This window comes from Diceros bicornis (assembly GCF_020826845.1).
Source record: "Diceros bicornis minor isolate mBicDic1 chromosome 12 unlocalized genomic scaffold, mDicBic1.mat.cur SUPER_12_unloc_2, whole genome shotgun sequence".
Classification (NCBI taxonomy): Eukaryota; Metazoa; Chordata; class Mammalia; order Perissodactyla; family Rhinocerotidae; genus Diceros; species Diceros bicornis.
The window spans coordinates 326,149-344,058 of record NW_026690865.1 but is presented as its reverse complement, the minus strand read 5'-3'; the positions used below and the strand labels follow the sequence as shown (position 1 = coordinate 344,058).

At 37.6% G+C, this 17,910-nt stretch overlaps 1 protein-coding gene across 1 annotated transcript; it reads right to left on the bottom strand.

Moving 5' to 3' along the window:
* Positions 1–3,969: 3,969 nt before the first annotated feature.
* LOC131401636 (5'-3' exoribonuclease 2-like) lies at positions 3,970–15,940 on the bottom strand. The gene is made up of 8 exons (XM_058536893.1): positions 15,906–15,940; positions 14,329–14,460; positions 9,688–9,806; positions 7,256–7,391; positions 5,639–5,746; positions 5,458–5,547; positions 4,490–4,562; positions 3,970–4,011 (listed from the first exon to the last, which is right to left on the bottom strand). Exons 1-8 carry the CDS (start codon positions 15,909–15,911, stop codon positions 3,989–3,991), a joined length of 687 nt encoding a protein of 228 aa, XP_058392876.1. The 5' UTR covers positions 15,912–15,940; the 3' UTR covers positions 3,970–3,988.
* Positions 15,941–17,910: the final 1,970 nt, after the last annotated feature.

Below are 17,910 nucleotides of genomic sequence, written 5' to 3'. Positions count from 1 at the left end.
GAGGAGGCAATACCACCTTCCAGGTGTTCTGGGTGTTGTGTGGTATCTTAGCCTTTAAACCTGAATAAACAGAATGTAGAGAAACGTTCAAGGCTGAAAACTGCTCTAAGGTGGTGGCAACTAAGAAGGAAATTGAATGGATTTGAGTGTGAGAGAAGATGCAGAATCTACAGCACTTACTCACTGCTGGGATGTGGAGGATGAGGTTGGGGAAGTTATCAAGTGACACCCAGAATGCAGGTTTGGCCAACGGAATGGATGGATGATTGTCCTGTTCACAGAATACAGTGTAAGGAGCTCATTAGATCAGATTTCTTTGAGACATGTTGAGATATCCTTGGCAGATCCAAATTGAAGTGGTTAGAGGACAATTCCCTCTATGGATCTAGTGCTCAGGCAAGAATACACCTGGAAATAATTAGCACACCAACTGGAGGTAATGGAAACCAGGGAGAAGATTAAAGCTCTTGAGAATAATGATGCAGAATGAGAAGGGTATTGAGGATGAAATTCTGAAGGACAGGCAAAACAAAGCAAAAAAAAAAAAAGATAGAGCTAGCATAGCCAGGGAGGGAAGAGTTTTCAGTGTCTAATGTTGCAATGGCTCAAGACAATAAAGCGTGAACAGTTTCTATGGTCAAACCCAAAAGTGGCCATTGGTGGATCTGGTGGAAGCTGTGGAAGAGCAGTAGTCAGGCAGAAGCCAGGTGGTGCTGGGGGAGGGCTGAGGACCGAATGGGTTGTGGAGGGAAGAGGAAAAGGAGAAGGCAGCACTCTTGAAGAGGGAGGAGGAGACGGGGATGAACCTGGAGCAGAACTTGAGACCAGCGAGGTATTTGGTTTTAGTAAAATGAAAGAGACTTGATAATATCTAAATGCATTTAAGAAGGTGCCCAAGAGAAGAACCACGACTAAAAACAGACAGGGGGACCCAAGCAAGATTAAGAGGCAGGATAGAGAACAAAAATGAGGTTTTCACTTTGGAGGGTACTGGGAAAAGGGACTACATCAAACTAAAAATCTTTTGCACTGCAAAGTGAACCACCAACAAAACAAAAAGACAATCTAACTATTGGGAGAAGATATTAGCAAACCATCCATCTGATAAGGGGTTAAACTCCAAAATATATAAAGAACTCATGCATCTCAACAACAAAAAAACTAAAAACCCACTTAAAAAATTGGCAAAAGACCTGAGCAGACATTTCTCCAAAGAAGATATACAGATGGCTAACAGGCACCTGAAAAGATGTTCAACATCTTTAACTATCAGGGAAATGCAAATCAAAACTACAATGAGATATCACCTCACACCTGTCAGAATGGCTATAATCAACAAGACAGGAAACAACGAGTGTTGGAGAAGATGTAGCGAGAAGGGAACTGTCATACACTGCTGGTGGGAGTGCAAACTGGTGCACCCACTATGGAAAACAGTATGGAGATTCCTCAAAAAATTAAGGATAGAACTACCATATGATCCAGCTATTCCACTGCTGGGTTTATCCAAAGAACGTGAAAACACCAATGCATAAAGATACATGCACCCCTGTGTTCATTGCAACGTTATTCACAATAGCTAAGACTTGGAAGCAACCTAAGTTCCCATCAAGGGACGAATGGATAAAGAAGATGTTGTATATATACACACTGGAATACTACTCAGCCATAAGAAATGAAGAAATCCAGCCATTTATGACAGCATGGATGGACATTGAGGGTATTATGCAAAGTGAAATAAGTCAGAGGCAGAAGGTCAAATACCGTATGATCTCACTCATTAAGTAGTAGACAATAACAACAACAAACAAACACATAGAGACAGGGATTGGATTGGTGGTTACCAGAGGGGAAAGGCACAGGGAGGAGGGCGAAAGGGATAATTAGGCACATGTCTGTGGTGATGGATTGTAATTAGTATTTGGGTGGTGAACATGTGAACATGATGGAATCCATGCAGAAATAGAAGTATAATGAGGTACACCTGAAATTTATACAATGTTATAAACCAATGTTACCACAATAAACAAACAAACAAACAAAAAACAGAAAAGAAAAAGGAAATGTAGAAGAATTTCTACACAGCGTTAACACATTTTAGTCAGAGACCATAAAAAACTATACATTATTTTAGTTCTTAGGCAGTATCTTAATCGGAATAAAGGAGGCAGAAAGTTAGTCTTATCTGGTAATAGAGTTTTACTAAGTGAGTTTCATAAAAGAATTAAAAAGCATGACTTCCGATAAGTTTTAAAGACATATGCAGAAATGACTATCTCCTAATAGTACTAAATTTTACCTCAAGAAAGATGTGTTCTTGCTACAGTCTAATAAATAAAAATATTTATATAACATATAAAAATATAGAAATATTAAAGGTCTGAGTTTAAACCCATCCTAAAATTCATCTGGAATCTCAAGAGACCCCAAATAGCCAAAACAATCTTAAAAAATAAAAATAAAGTTGGAGGACTCCCACCTCCTGATTTCAAAACTTACTACAAAGATACAGTCATTAAAACAGTTCGGTACTGACTGGCACAAGAACAGACATATTGACCAAGTGAATAGAGAGCCCAAAAATAAACCCTCACATACATGGTCAAATGACTTTCAACAAGGGTGCCAAGACCATTCCATGGGGTAAGGGCAATCTTTTCAACAAATGGTGCTGGGAAAATGGACATCCACACACAAAAGAATGAAATTAGACCCTTACTTTATACCATATACAAAAATGAACTCAAGATGGCTCAAAGACCTAAATGTAAGCTAAAACTAGAAAACTCTTAGAAGAAAACAGGGAGGAAGCTTCATGACATTGGATTTGGCAATGATTTCTTGGATATGACATCAAAAGCACAGGCAACCACCACCAAACAGCCCAACAAAAATTACACTTCATCAAAATTAAAAACTTTTGTGCATCAAAGGACACTATCAACAAAGCGAAAAGACAACCCACACAATGGGAGAAAATACATGCAAATCATATATCTGATAAGAGATTAGTGTCCAGAATATATAAAGTATTCCTACAATACAACAAAAACCCAATTCAAAAATGGGCAAGGGACTTGAACAGATATTTCTCCAAAGGAGAGACAGAAATAGCCAATAAGCACATGAAAAAAAGGTTCAACACCACGAATCATTAGGAAAACGGAAAGCAAAAACACAGTGATCACCACTGCACACCCATTAGGATGGCTACTATCAGAAATCAGAAAATAACAAATCTCGGCAAGGACGTGGAGACACTGTAACTGTTGTGCACGCCTTCCTTTTCCTCTGGATGATTCACACCACACTGACACACTCAGCAAGTCAGCTGCACGCTTATACATTTACTCATTTATTTAAAAAATCTAGGCGAGGATTTATTTAACAAACACTTACATAAATATATTTACTTATTTATGTATTTATACTATTACTTTACTGCCTCCCATTCTCCTATGTCTCTTCTCCTTCCAGTTTAATCAAAACATCCTCCACAAAACACGTTCAAAAACAACCTAAGGCCCCAATCCACTGACATATAACAAAATATGACCACAGACCACAACACTTACACAACCCCGATCAATAGGCTGCAATTCTCATTATCATTCCATTAAAGCAATATGAAATTTCTGTTACTACATAACCAAAAGTCAACCCTAAAATCTCATAAAATAATGATTTTCAATTTATAAATTATTATTTATCCCCCTTTGCGCCACAATTCTCTTTGAGTCATTTTACTGGTCATCTGCATCACAGAGAATAATAAAGGAAAAAGAGTGAAAACATGATTTTACCAAACTGCTGATTATCCTAGAAAAATATATGGTGGAAGAAAAGGTTAAAATAATTTGCTGAAAGGGGCTTAGGTGTGAAATAATCGTTGGCTCACTGTGTGAGAGACTTCTCCACTGTGTTTTACATTCAGTCATCATCACACATTTGGTGAGTGATCAACAGTACCTTAAATTTAGTACTAATTTTATATTGTCATTCTTACAAAATCTGTGAACAGAAGGAATGAGAAAATAGATATGTAAATAATAAATAAACTTTAAGTAATGATTAATGCCAAGTATTTAAACTAAATTTCTAATACTTGTTTCAAAAGTTTCCATGGAGTATAAGTGAATCTCCACATGGACACTTCATGTTTCTACAGCTCTCAACAACCTCACAAGGTGTCAATGAGCTACTGATGGAAGGAGCATGTCCCACATCCCATTAATTAATCACAAAGGAGACAAAAGATATAATCATTAATCTATTTCAACTCAATTTACTGTTTATCAAAATGCTACTATTAAAATTACTGTTAATCATTGCTAATACCAGGTTAGATAAAAAATATCAAAATTTCACATATAATCTTTAAAATACTTATCTTTTACAGAAATTCTTTCATCCCATAAATCATGTCTGCTTACAGTTTACCAAAAGAAGAAAATTATTTTAACAAAAAGGAATAATGTCTCAATTTTACCTTGCCAGGCATATTTCTTCCCATTTAAATCAATAGCAAAATCTTCAGGGTAGAAGTCAATTATACTAGAATCCTGTATCAGGGAGAAAAGCAAAGATTCAAAACAAAAGTCACATATTTCTGTTATAAAGAATTTGATACAACTTTCATTCAAGTTATCAGGCCTGATAAGAAAATGAAGTTTCATTCCTTTTAAAAAATGTTATTAAGATATCAGGTCACTAATTCTGGGCCTAGTAAAAACAAAATTAACAATTTTATTTTAAAAGATGAAAATAAAAAGGCCTTATTATAAAAGAATTTTAGAACTGACGACTGTGGGCCCAAGACAGTGAACAGTTTATTAACTCTAATAATTCCTACTTCTCAGCTGGGTGTCACTCTTTCTAGCTAGGACACAAAACACACGCAGTGGTGACTGCAGGTAAACCAGCCTTCATGCTCTGGTACCCACCACACATGGCTAGAACCAAGAAAAATAATGACTTACAGGTATGCTGAGAACAAAATGACTATTATAAGAATTTCTCCCAAACACATATCAATTTTATTTACTGGGTAGGGTACTGATGGCCAAGGAAAGCAGGGAAAAAAAAGTAGTAAAAAATATACAGAAGAATCCAAATACTTTTACTTTGTTTCTGGACTTCACTATTGTAACTATAAGATGCAAAAGCAATTGTGACTAGTGCTAGCAAAATGTATGACAAAAATCCAGTTATTGGGCCGGCCCCGTGGCTTAGCGGTTAAGTGCATGCGCTCCGCTGCTGGCAGCCCGGGTTCGCATCCCGGGCGCGCACCACCTCTCCGGCTATGCTGGGGCCGCGTCCCACATACAGCAACTGGAAGGATGTGCAGCTATGACATACAACCATCTACTGGGGCTTTGGGGGGAAAAAATAAATAAATAAAATCTTTAAAAAAAAAAAAATCCAGTTATCAACACACTCAAAAACTAAGACACTCACAGGATCACTCATGAGCTTCTGCCATGATGGAGGTAGGAAGTTACCACTTGCAGCTGGAAAAACTCCCATAAGTTGTTCCACTGGTTTAAACTGCAAGAAAGAAAAAAAGTTTAAGATAAGACACAATTTTTAGCTAAGCCAAAATTCTACAAATGTTATGGCTCTAAATACTCAAGCTTACCGGTTTAGTACCCTTCTCAAAATCAGAAGGCATGTCTGCAATACCTTCAAAGTCTGAAGCAAATGGTGCATAATGAAATGGATAATACCACTTCCAGGAAGCACAGCCCTAAAATCAGTAAAAACAAACAAACAACAACAACAAAAACAAATCTATGTTACTGATGGACACGGTAAAGACAAAAAAATTAAACTATCAACCTATAATATTCTACTGATAAAACATATGACTTTTGGTATACATTCCATATATTAATTGTTTTCCATGAGTCCAAAAAGATGTTTGGATTAAATCTAAACTTTTACTTCGTATCAACGGCTCCTTGATTTAAAAAATACTGCAAAGCATCTTTAACGATCAGTAGTTAATACCAAACTTTATACTAACAAACAATTTGGTGAAGATTTTTATCCTTAAAATGTGTTTGGTGACATTTCTTTCCAACTCAAGAGCTGCTATCATCCCATAAAATGAAGAACAACTGCAGCTGACACTCACTGAGTGTACAGGTGGGTAAGGGACATCACTAAAAGAGTGACTGAGAGTAAAAGAGCCAAAAGTTTCATTTTACAATTCCCTATTATATTTTCACGTGACAACTTTCTCTTTACTTTAAAAATATTTAAGTAAACCAATCAAAAAGAAAAAACAGTAAGTTATACTCAAAGAAAAGAGAAGCCTTCCTGAAATGAGTTTTGACTCTGCGCCTAGTGAATTAAAATCCCGAGGGTCAGAGCCGGCTCAGTGGCACAGCAGTCAAGTTCACACGTTCCACTTCAGCGGCCCAGGGTTCACCGGTTTGAATCCTGGGCTCGGACCTACTCATCGCTCATCAAGCCATGCTGAGGCGGTGTCCCACACAGAAGAACCAGAAGGATTTACAACTAGGATATACAACTAGGTACTGGGAGCTTTGGGGAGAAAAATGTTGAGGGTCAGAGTAAAACACGAAATGAGAATATTTTACAATTGATACTTAGTGTATTAAATTACTTTCTACTTTCCAACAAACTTCACCTATTCCCAAGTCACATCAAATTTGCTTCACTCCCCAAGCATGAAACCAGGTATTATCAGTGCTACAATCCCCTATATGTCCGCCTAATCTCTCACCAATCTGACATCTCATTTATCAAAAGCTTTAAGTCAGATACAGATTACTCCAATGAGAATGCACTTCATGTAACACCACTACTCTATATGGAGGAAATGGGATCATTCAAATTCCTTTCAAATTCTTACCAGTTATTTTCCAGTCTTTTGTCCTTTGTTCAGTCATTTAGCAACTGCGTATTAGTTACTCTGTTATTTTTTATTCCAATTAAACAAAACAATAAACTTTAATAATTTTAAAGACCAAGTACTCTCAACCACACTATTTAATGCTGAAATTCTTTAGCATAACAAAAATTAGCTTCGTTTATATATTAACACCTAAGGAGCTTCAAAGGCTTTACAAACAAATCTTATTTAAAGTAATGAATTTCTTTATAGGAAGCTTGAAAATATGAGTCTGGGTTCAATTTCAGAATATAGCTCAACAACACACTATTATAGAAATAACTATTTTCTTAAAATGATTAACTAGACATTTAGAGGAAAATATTCATTTTGTACCTGGTAATAATATCGAAGAACCCAGCAGAGCCCTTCAACGTAAGACTGTACAACTTTACGACGGAATTTGTCATCAGCTGCATCAACATCAAATTTGTTCTTGTAGTACCGCTGCTTCCAACCAGCTTCCCAAAGCCTAAAAATCAGGCAAAGCCAGTTCATGTTGAATTCATACACTTTCAGTAACTAGCCACCAATTTATCATCCAAATCAATTTATACTTAATATCCAGGTAAAATGTAAATGAGTTAAACAGTAATATTAACATAGCTTCATTTAATTATTTCTAAAAAGTCCACTTTCACAGGATTTATTATCAACTTAAAGATAGTTAAACGTTAAAAACTCAAACACTGATTCTAGAAAGATCATTACAAAACTACAGTAAAAAAAAAAAGAGAATAACCATTTATTAAAGTAGATACACAACACTTGTTTGCTCAGATTTTCATACTGTTTTACATGTTTTTTTTGATTGTAGAACAATTCTAAAACTACATTTTAAGATGCAAATACTGAAGATATTTTATATAGTTCAAGTTCCTCAGTTTGTTAAAGTATATCTAAATTACACAAAGAAAGTCAACTAAATTACTTTTTTAAAAAAGAATAATCTAGAAGCCAGGCAGAAATTATGTATATACCTACTCTCCCTATCCTTGGGCCTTCTCCCTCATTCAGCAAAGCGTTGTTGGCATAAGTGAAGGACACGGACACACACACACACACACACACGTTCTCCTAAACTTAGAAGGAGGTCATCAATTCACTAAATTTTCATTAATCACTGAAAATACAATGTGAAAAACCACATTTTCACTCAAAGTATATTTTTTTATTTTTTTAAGTACTCATTACTCAATCTCAAAGATTTAAAGATGCCAAAGAATACTAAAAAAAAAATCAAGAACGATCAAGAACATCAGGATGATTCTCCATTAAGGGCTCTTTTCTACCATGTGCCAGATCTTACTAATTAACTGCAGTCATGTTTCAGAATACACCATATCAATTTTTTTTATTTACTTTTTTTTTGAGGACGATCAGCCCTGAGCTAACATCCAATGCCAATCCTCCCCCTTTTTGCTGTGGAAGATTGGCCCTAGGCTAACATCCATGCCCATCTTCCTTTACTTTATAGGGGATGCCGCCACAGCATGGGTTGACAAGCAGTTGAACCTGCGAACTCCAGGCCGCCGAAGCGGAGTGCGCACACTTAACTGCTGTGCCACCGTGCCAGCCCCTACACTACCAGTTTTAACTTTGCCCCCACGCAAAAGATTTACAGAACATCAATTAGGAGAAATATCTTCTATCCATAATGTTGAATATCACTATTTTACAGAAACTATTAATGAAATAAATGCTAAGAACTCCAAGCATTCTTGATAGAAGCAATTCTACTTTGATTATCTTCAGCACCAAAATTAAACAATAAAGTACTAAAAAAATCAAGTTAACTATTAAGCTGATATTGACCATGATGGCTACATGGTAAAACAAAAAATATACTCCAAGAGTTGCAGAAGCAGAGGATAAAAACTCAGATCAGGTAAACGCTCAATCACAAGTCACCACAGATCTCTGAATCTGACATCAAAAGATGTTGGGAAAATACAGAACCAGACATCACACTTCTGAAGTTTCTAATCATAAATACAAACACATCATCCACAACCTATAAAAGAAGCATGAGCTGTGAACCACTACTGTTTAACTTTGAAATAAATCATTTTGCAAAATTCTAAACGAGTTACAATTATTGAGGTTGTTGGCCCTTTGCACTTGAGCCCAGGGTTCAAATCCAGATTTAATCACACAAGAAGCTGTTAATCTTATTATATAATGATCTCAAACTTCTGTATAAATTAAAGAATCCAATTTTCCTATTATAAATTTTAAGTATATAGCTAATGGGAAACTTCTCTGTCATGAAATATAGTTGTGCATATGCAAGTTCATGGTTTTTAAAAATATATTTATCTCTTAACCAAAAGCCTTTTGCATATTTCATTTTAAAGAAGAAACTTTTCAATTGAGATGATTAAAACAAACTATATCAAGTAACCAAATGTAACTGAACTTTCTGGGTTAAGCAGCTTGAAAATTTAATCTCATAACAGTAACATTCAGATCACATAGAGCTAAACACCTCATGTCTAGCCAATCTAGTGCCTCGTCTCAGAGGGAAAAGCGGCTCGGAGGACGAAAACCAGCATGCATACTAATCTAGATACTTAGGTTTAACAGCTATAGCTTACACATCTCACTGGAATTTACTGACTACCCTAACCCTCCACATTAATTACTGGTGGATAAAAAGATCACAGGCAAGCATCTGAAGGCACTGCTGCTCTAAGCTAAATAGCATTCATTAGACGGCGTCTATTTCAGCAATTTGCTAACAAAGTGCTACCAAAAAATGGCTTCACCTGACGTTATCCTCTGGTTCAGGTTCACTGTCACTGTCTTCTGCTTTTCGCTTAATTCCTCCTATCGGAGACGGGGAGCCATCAGAAGTGAAACTCGTATTAGGAGATACTGAAGGACTCTGTAGACAATTATGACATTACAGAGGAAGGATTTAATTATTCATTTCACATAAGAACTTACATCCAACTACTGTTACCACCATGCTTCACAGTAATACATTTTCTTTAAAGCTATTAAATAGATATGGTAAATATATTTAGAAAGTATAAAGACTGATCTTGGCCTACTCCACCTCTCCAAAAAAGAATAATATAGTACCAAGCCTCCTACGCTTAAACTCAAAAGAATTTGAACATTAGGGTAAAAACTGCTTCAGAAGAAATAAGAAAAACTTAATTTCATAGATTTTTTTTTTTTTAATTATAGGACTTGAATATTTATTTTCTTTGGTGGTTCCCTCGTGTTATGAATTTGTGATCACTTTCCACCAATTAACTAACAAAGCTGCAAGGGGAAAAATATATATATATGTATATAAATTAATACATAAAATACTCAATGCTGGTGAGAATAAAGTTAGATGTAAGTGGTTCAACCTAGTACAACCATTCTAGAAAGCAACAGTTTAATGAGACTCCGCCAGATATCTGTTAAACTATTTTATACATGTTGTTTTAAAATTCATTGTACAAATAAAATCTACTAATCATCTTAGAAAAATGCAGCTTTTATTATTATTTCAAAGACTGGGATACCACTTTAAATTTACCATTATCTTCCCTTTGTACCTAACACAATGAACATAGTAGCACCCTAAAGTATTTTAATATTTAACTAAAAAATTAGGGGCAGCTTGGTGGCATAGTGGTTAAGTTCACACACTCCGCTTCAGCGGCCCGGGGTTCACAGGTTCAGATCCCGGGCACACACCTACACATCACTCAGCAAGTCATGCTGTGGTGGCATCCTACATACAAAATAGAGGAGGATGGCATGGATGTTAGCTTAGGGCCAAACTTCCTCAGCAAAAAGAGAAAGACTGACAACAGACGTTAGCTCAGAGCCAATCTTTCTCACACACACACACACACACACAAAAATTAAAATGTTCTGCAACTTTAATGTTAAATGACCAAAAACCTAAGTGGCAGAAAATGTTTTCATGGTAAAGTTTTTCTTCTGTTATTCACAGTATATTAGATATTTCAAGTAAATTATTTTTAAATCGAGAACTCAGGAGCCTATTTTAATGATACTGTAACTAAAACCTCAGCATGAAGGTAGTTCACACCAAAGGCCAAGAAAAGTTACAACAAAGCAAAACTATATTTCACATAGAGCTCACAACACTTTCCTTTAATAAATGTATAATATCAATTTTATTCATGATACTGTATGGCTAATACTATCAAAAAAAAAAAAAGAAAACAGGGGCCAGCCCTGTGGCCTAGTGGTTAAGTTTGGGGCCCTCTGCTTCAGTAGCACGGGTTCAGTTCCCGGGCACAGACCTAAAACACTCGTTGGCAGCCACCTATATACAAAATAGAGGAAGATGGGCACAGATGTTAGCTTAGGGCAAATCTTCCTCAAGCAAAAAGAGGAAGATTGGCAACAGATGATAGCTTAGGGCCAATCTTCCTCACCAAAAAAACCCCACAAAGAATAAAAATAAATCCAGGAAGGCACTGTTGTACTTGGAAAATGAGGTGGGTATTTTCAGTCAGACACATCTGAGTCTGAAATACCAAGTCCAATCTTTACCAGCTGTATGGCCTTGGGCAATTTATTTAACCTCTGTCAGCCTCAACTTCAAACAGGGATGATAATGTTCTATCTCTTTACAGGTTATAGCAAGGAGTAAATGAAACAATATATGTAAACCATCAAAGCTGCCTGCCTGGTGCATGGCGGTTAACCATTCAGGAAGTCATCCCTATTAGTTTTTAAACAACACTAATCCATTTGGATTAAATTAGGAGACTGATATTCCTATCAATCATCTAAGCACAGAGAAGTTGTAAACAAAGCAATCTTTCCCAAATTCACAAACAAGATATAAATTATCTTTAGACAGCAAAAAGAATATACCTTCGAGGGAAAAAAAGAAGAAAAGAAGTTGTTTGCTCTTTAATGCTAAATATCTGCTGCTCTTTTCTGCTGTATCTCTACTAACAAAAGTATTCAGAAATATTCTTTCCTAAACATACCAGAGTCATACCAATTCATTCAAATTTCTTTTTAAAAAGCTGTTTTTGCAATCAAAGTTGATTAAACTGAGAATGGTCGCAAATATAATGAAACTACACTTCAGAATGCAAAATTTAAAAACATATTTATGAGGAAACAGAAGCTATCTAATAAAACATTAACCATGTTGACCATCAGTAGATACCAGGCAAGTACTGGAGCCCAGCACACCCAAACAGCTCAGAAAAAATAACACAGCAAAAATCCATAACTGTAAAGGCTTCCTTTAAATAAACTGGTCATTTGGCTTCATGATTTCCTTAAATTCAACACATTCTAGATGAAAACTCCTCTATGCAAAGATTCCAGTAGAAATAACTGTGTCAAGGAGAATTAAGACAGGATCAAATAAGCAACCTAATCACCAATCTCCCCATTCCTATTCCCATGGCAGACATTATTAATCAATATAGTCTAATCCTGTGGAGCCTGAATATTGGAATCTTTCTCAAAGCAATCATAGCTGGCAAAGTTTAAACCTACCTGCCTCCCTGAGATTAAGAAAAAAGCATTTTATCATCAACGTGGTGTTAGCAATACTAGTCACTCTCAGTTCATTCTGTGAGGACGGTAGTCACTATAATCTTAAATGACGGACATCAGCTTTTTCCATTCTACACAAGCATCTCATTGCAAAACCTTTCGCTGACTCTCCATATCCCACTCTGTTAATAGTGTAAGGAATAAGACAAGAAAGGAAAAACAGAACCAAAAACACAACAGAAACCCCAGCTGCTTCTCTCAGAAGATGCAAAATCTGTTTCCAAATTCCAAATCTAAGGTCCTAAAACTTCTAAGTGTGAATTTATGAGAATATAAATTCAACCAGTCTCATGATATGGCAAAAATTTCACATATAGGGTTGCCTTGTGATAAAGGATTTGAGCATCAATAGGATAACTATTAGAATAATGAAATTTAAATATCCCAACTTATGTAATTTCCTTGGATATATCATAGCAAAAGTTTACATAGGATACTGTACCTTATATAAGATCTTTCCTCCCTCTACAACGCTCTCTCTTTCTCTCGTGCCTACTAGCCTGAAACAAGCAATAGCTTTGATTACCTTTTGTCTGTGTACATTAGTTCACGGTCTGTTCCCTTACCCCTGCTGCTGCCCTGCCGGGTGCTCTGAGCTCATGGTCTGCTGCCATTACAGGAAGCTACTGAACAGAGCATAGCCTTGCTGGCTGAGACGATTTGCTTCTGCAGTCTGGATTACAACGTTCAAATAAAGAGGAATACCATGAGGCAAATCCATTCAGTTCCTGAGTTTATAAATAGGGAGCAACCGAGCCAGCCCTGATGGCCTAGTGGTTAAAGGTCGGTGTGCTCAGGGCTGGCCCCGTGGCTTAGCAGTTAAGTGCGTGCGCTCCGCTACTAGCGGCCCGGGTTCGGATCCCAGGCGCGCACTGATGCACCGCTTGTCCGGCCGTGCTGAAGCCGCGTCCCACATGCAGCCACTAGAAGGATGTGCAACTATGACATACAACTATCTACCGGGGATTTGGGGGAAAAAAAAAAGGAGGAGGATTGGCAATAGATGTTAGCTCAGAGCCAGTCTTCCTCAGCAAAAAGAGGAGGATTAGCACAGATGTTAGCTCAGGGCTGATCTCCCTCACAAAAAAGTTTGGCATGCTCCGCTTTGGCAGCCCAGGTTCGGTTCCTGGACGCAGAACCACACCACTTGTCTGACAGTAGCCATGCTGAGGTGGCGGCTCACATAGAACTAGAAGGACTTATAACAAGAATATACAACTACGTACTAGGGCTTTGAGGAGGGGGAAAAAAAGAGGAAGACTGGCAACAGGTGTTAGCTCAGGGCAAATCTTTCCCAGCAACAAAGAAAGAGCTCTAAAAAAAATTTGGATAATGAGAGCTACCTTAAAATATGTATTCAGATATATTCCACGTCTGAGTTGGAGAGTGAGAGTTTAGGCAGTGAGGAGTACCTGTATTTGACAAACTGAGGAATACTCTTCTGCAAAATGCCCATAATTGATCCCTGGGAGGAAAGGGGAAATACGGCAGCAAAACCACCCTCTTCTCTTGCTCTAGCTATGAGACATTTGGATGTCCTGTCATGCTTCTAGCACCATCACCACCCAGTACCTTTGGGGAAGCAGAAAGCACTGTGGCCCGACTGCATTAGAGAAACACTGCAGCCACTTAGCTATCCACATTTACATGTATGTTCTTTTCTTTCACATCATTTAGATATTTTCATATTAATAAGGATTTAACAGAGTTAAAAATATCTCAAGGCAAAAGAAATTGAGAAAAACTATAAAACAAAACAACTCCAGGCTAAGTGGTAAAATTCACACACAACTGTAAGAGGCATCTGAAAGTCACCACTCTTCAATGCTACATAAAAATAAGTTACTTACAGAATTATTCTGCATCCTCATTTCATAGGCTGCTTGTCTCGGATTACTGGCTACTTGAGAACCTGGTGAATTTCTTGAACCCAAGGCATGAGGGGTTAATATTGCACCAGGAGTGAAAGCTGGTTGATCTTTCTAACATAAATGGATGAATGTAGAAATTAAAATTAAATCACAACACAGTTAGATGACAGGAAGAAATGAAGGCAATGGAAAAGAGTCCCTGCTGTAAGCTCTTTAAAGATGAAATGAATTTCCGTTAACATTACAGGGTTGTCTACAGTTTGATTTGATGGTAACTTACCCTGTAAAGAACAGTCTGTAATATTTAATAACTCTGCTATAAAAGTACGTATAATACACTTTTCTGATACATAGACGCTATTCAAAGCTCATTAGGTTATTCCCTTATGTTCACTTACAATTTCAAAACGCATTCAAGACACAATTTTAGGCAAATAAAGATAACTATTAAGGTAAAAAAATAAGCCAAGAGTTTGATTTATACTTAGGAAATACAACTTCTATTTACCCTTCACCTTGATGGAATTTAACTCTTTGTTTCCAATTAGTTAGAGCTATAATTATAGCTACAGTAGGTGACAGTCATGGCTGACTGATAAAAGATATTTTTTAAACAGACACTGACTGAAGGAAAATAATAATATATAAGGTAGACATCAAACACGCCCTTCCCTATCTGAGTGGTTCTGAACCCACCTGCAACAATAAACAACTCCACTTTTCTCCCTTACAAGTTCCTGAAATTGCTCGATTCTAATAAAATATAATAATAAAAGGTAGTCCCCAAACTCCATTTGTTTAAAATCCAGTAAGGAAGACAAGAAAAACAAAAACTTAAGAAGTTAAGTGACTATAAAGTGTTATGCAATTAACTAAGAAAACAAATATCACAAGCGAGAAGCACTCGAGTTAAAAGGAAGGACTGCTCAACCCGGATTACAAGCAGAAGCAATAGGGAGGCCTCGTGGAAAATGTAAGATGGGAGGGAGCCGTGAAGTCAGAAACCCACTTAGAGGGACCAAACAAAGGCAATGCTCGGAGTCAGGAGGGACTTGCTATATTTAGAAGACAACTGGGGAAAAGCAGGGTGAGAACTTGACCAGATCATAGTATGCTCTGCACGCCAGACTAAGACAGAACTGGATTCTGCGGGAACTAAGGAGTCACTGGTAATTTCTGAGCAGAGAAACAACAAAGTTTCCAGTGTTGTGTTCTAGGAAGAGTAACCTGACAAGGATATAGACAGAGTGTAGTAACTTTCAAGAAGATACAAAGAGCTAACTATTTTTATTACAAAAACAATACCCAATTACCGGAAAAAATTCAAATAGCTAAGTGCTACCCGGCCCCTCTGGCCCATCAAGTGTATCCCCTCAGACTCTAGAGCTTAGAAAGGACTTCTTTAAAACTGACACCAGCATTCTTTCTCCAGGTAAGAGGCAGCTGGGTAGACATTACGTCCCTAACAAACTACTGGATAAGGAATAAAAAGCTATCTTCCTCCCAAATTGTAAATGTATGTTATTGCCAATCTGATGAAATTAATTAAAACTCACCTTCATTCTCTTTCTCTTTTCTTTCTGTCGTCTTCTAAAACTATCCTAAAAGTATAAAATCCACATATTCTGTCAAATAATTACACAAAAATGTAAGAGTTAAACATTACCAGGAATGATTTGGGAGACAAAGTTTTAAAGGAAGACCCCAGAAACGTAACTAATTAAACTAGGCAATGGATTATATGTTCAAAGTGCTGCTTATCAGAACTTTAGATAGACAGAGAGCATTCTAAATTGAGTTTAGATACAATTTAATTTTTCCTCTTAATTTTTTTCAGATAGTTTTTGATATCATTTCAGGAAAGAATGCAAGAGTCATAACAAAGACCCTCTGTTTTACCCTGGAGCAAGTAGCCCACCAATACGGAGAAGACACAAATAAGTAACTCCCCACTTACTTTGGGCCACTCAAAGGCCTCCTTTACCCCAGAAAGCATTCCTCCCACGCCCAAGTTTCTGTGAGCATCAAGGCACTGAAATGACAGCTACGGTGGCCAGGGCCGCTGCTGTGGACTAAAACAGGGGCCAGCAGGTGCTGTACTGACTGTCATTCTACCAGCAGCTGCACTTCCATCACTTCCAAGTCAGTACTGCCACCTGCAATATAACACCCTATTGAGATCTGAAATTTGTGCTTTGTGCCAGGAGAGGGGCTGAATGCTGGATACATGGTGGCTGACGACCTTAAAACCTCCTAAGACAGCAACACCACCAATTTCTTTAATCAAGCTTTTGCCCCATCTTTAAACTTATCTAGGTCACCAATGACCCACAGACTGTGAGATCCATTACACAGTTTTCAGTCCGTATCTGACCGTGACTCTTCCTTCTTGATCCGTGCTCTTCACTTGGCTTCCAGGACACTACACTCACCCGGTTCTCCTCTTTCACTCTTGCTGAATGCCTTCACTCCTCAACTTCCCAACACCTTAATATTGGCGTTCCTCTTCACCCAGTACTTGGACCTCTCACTCTCATGGGAGTAATCATCCAGTCTCACGGCTTTAAACACCATCTACGTGCTGATAACTCCCCAGTCAGGACCTCTCCCCACTCAACATCTCCACTTGGGTGTACAAACTTAACATGCCCCAAATGGCATCCCCACCCCTAGCTTTGTGCCTCCCAGTCTTCTTTATCACAGTAGCTCAGACCATTTTTCAATTGCTCAGACAAAATGCTTTGGAGTCATTCTTAATAGCTTTCCTTCTCTCACCCCTAGCATTTAATTCACCAGCCAAATCCACTAGTTTTACCTTCAAAACATGTTCAGAATCCAATTACCTCTTATCAATCTCCACTGCCACCATGTTGGCTCCCTTGGATTATCGCAAAAGAGTCTAATTGGGCTCACTGTTTCTATCTTTGCCTCCATACAGTTAGTCTCAACAGGGCAGCTAGAGTGATCCTTTTATAATATGTGTCAGATCTTGTCACTTTTATACTCAAAACCCTCCACTGATGCACAGTGAAAGCTCAAGTTCTTATAATGACCTATAGGGTCCTACCAGATCTGGCCCTCCACCATCTTTCTGACCTCCTCTCCTACCCCTACTACTTTCCCTTTGCTTCCTCTGTGCCTGCCACACTGGCTCCTTGCTGTTCCCTCAACATCCTGGGTAAGCTCCTGCCCTAGAGCCTTTGCACTGGCTATTCCTTCTGTCTGAAATGCTCTTCCGGCAAACACCTGCATGATTACTCCCTCATATCCTTCAAAGTCATCTGTCAGTGAGGCCTTCTCTAGTCATCTTTTCTAGAACTGCAATGTCCTCACGTCCACCTTCCCAGATATTTCCTCATCTGCTTTTTTCTTCACAGCACTTATCACTCTCTAACACATTACACACTTTACTTAGTTTTTGTGTTTAGTGTCCATCTCCCGCGGAAGAATATCAGCTCCATGAGGTCAGGAATTTTTGTCTGCTTTTTTCTTTTGTTTTTTGTTCTATCAGTAACACAGAATACTATTTGGCACACGGTAAACACTTAATAAATATATGCT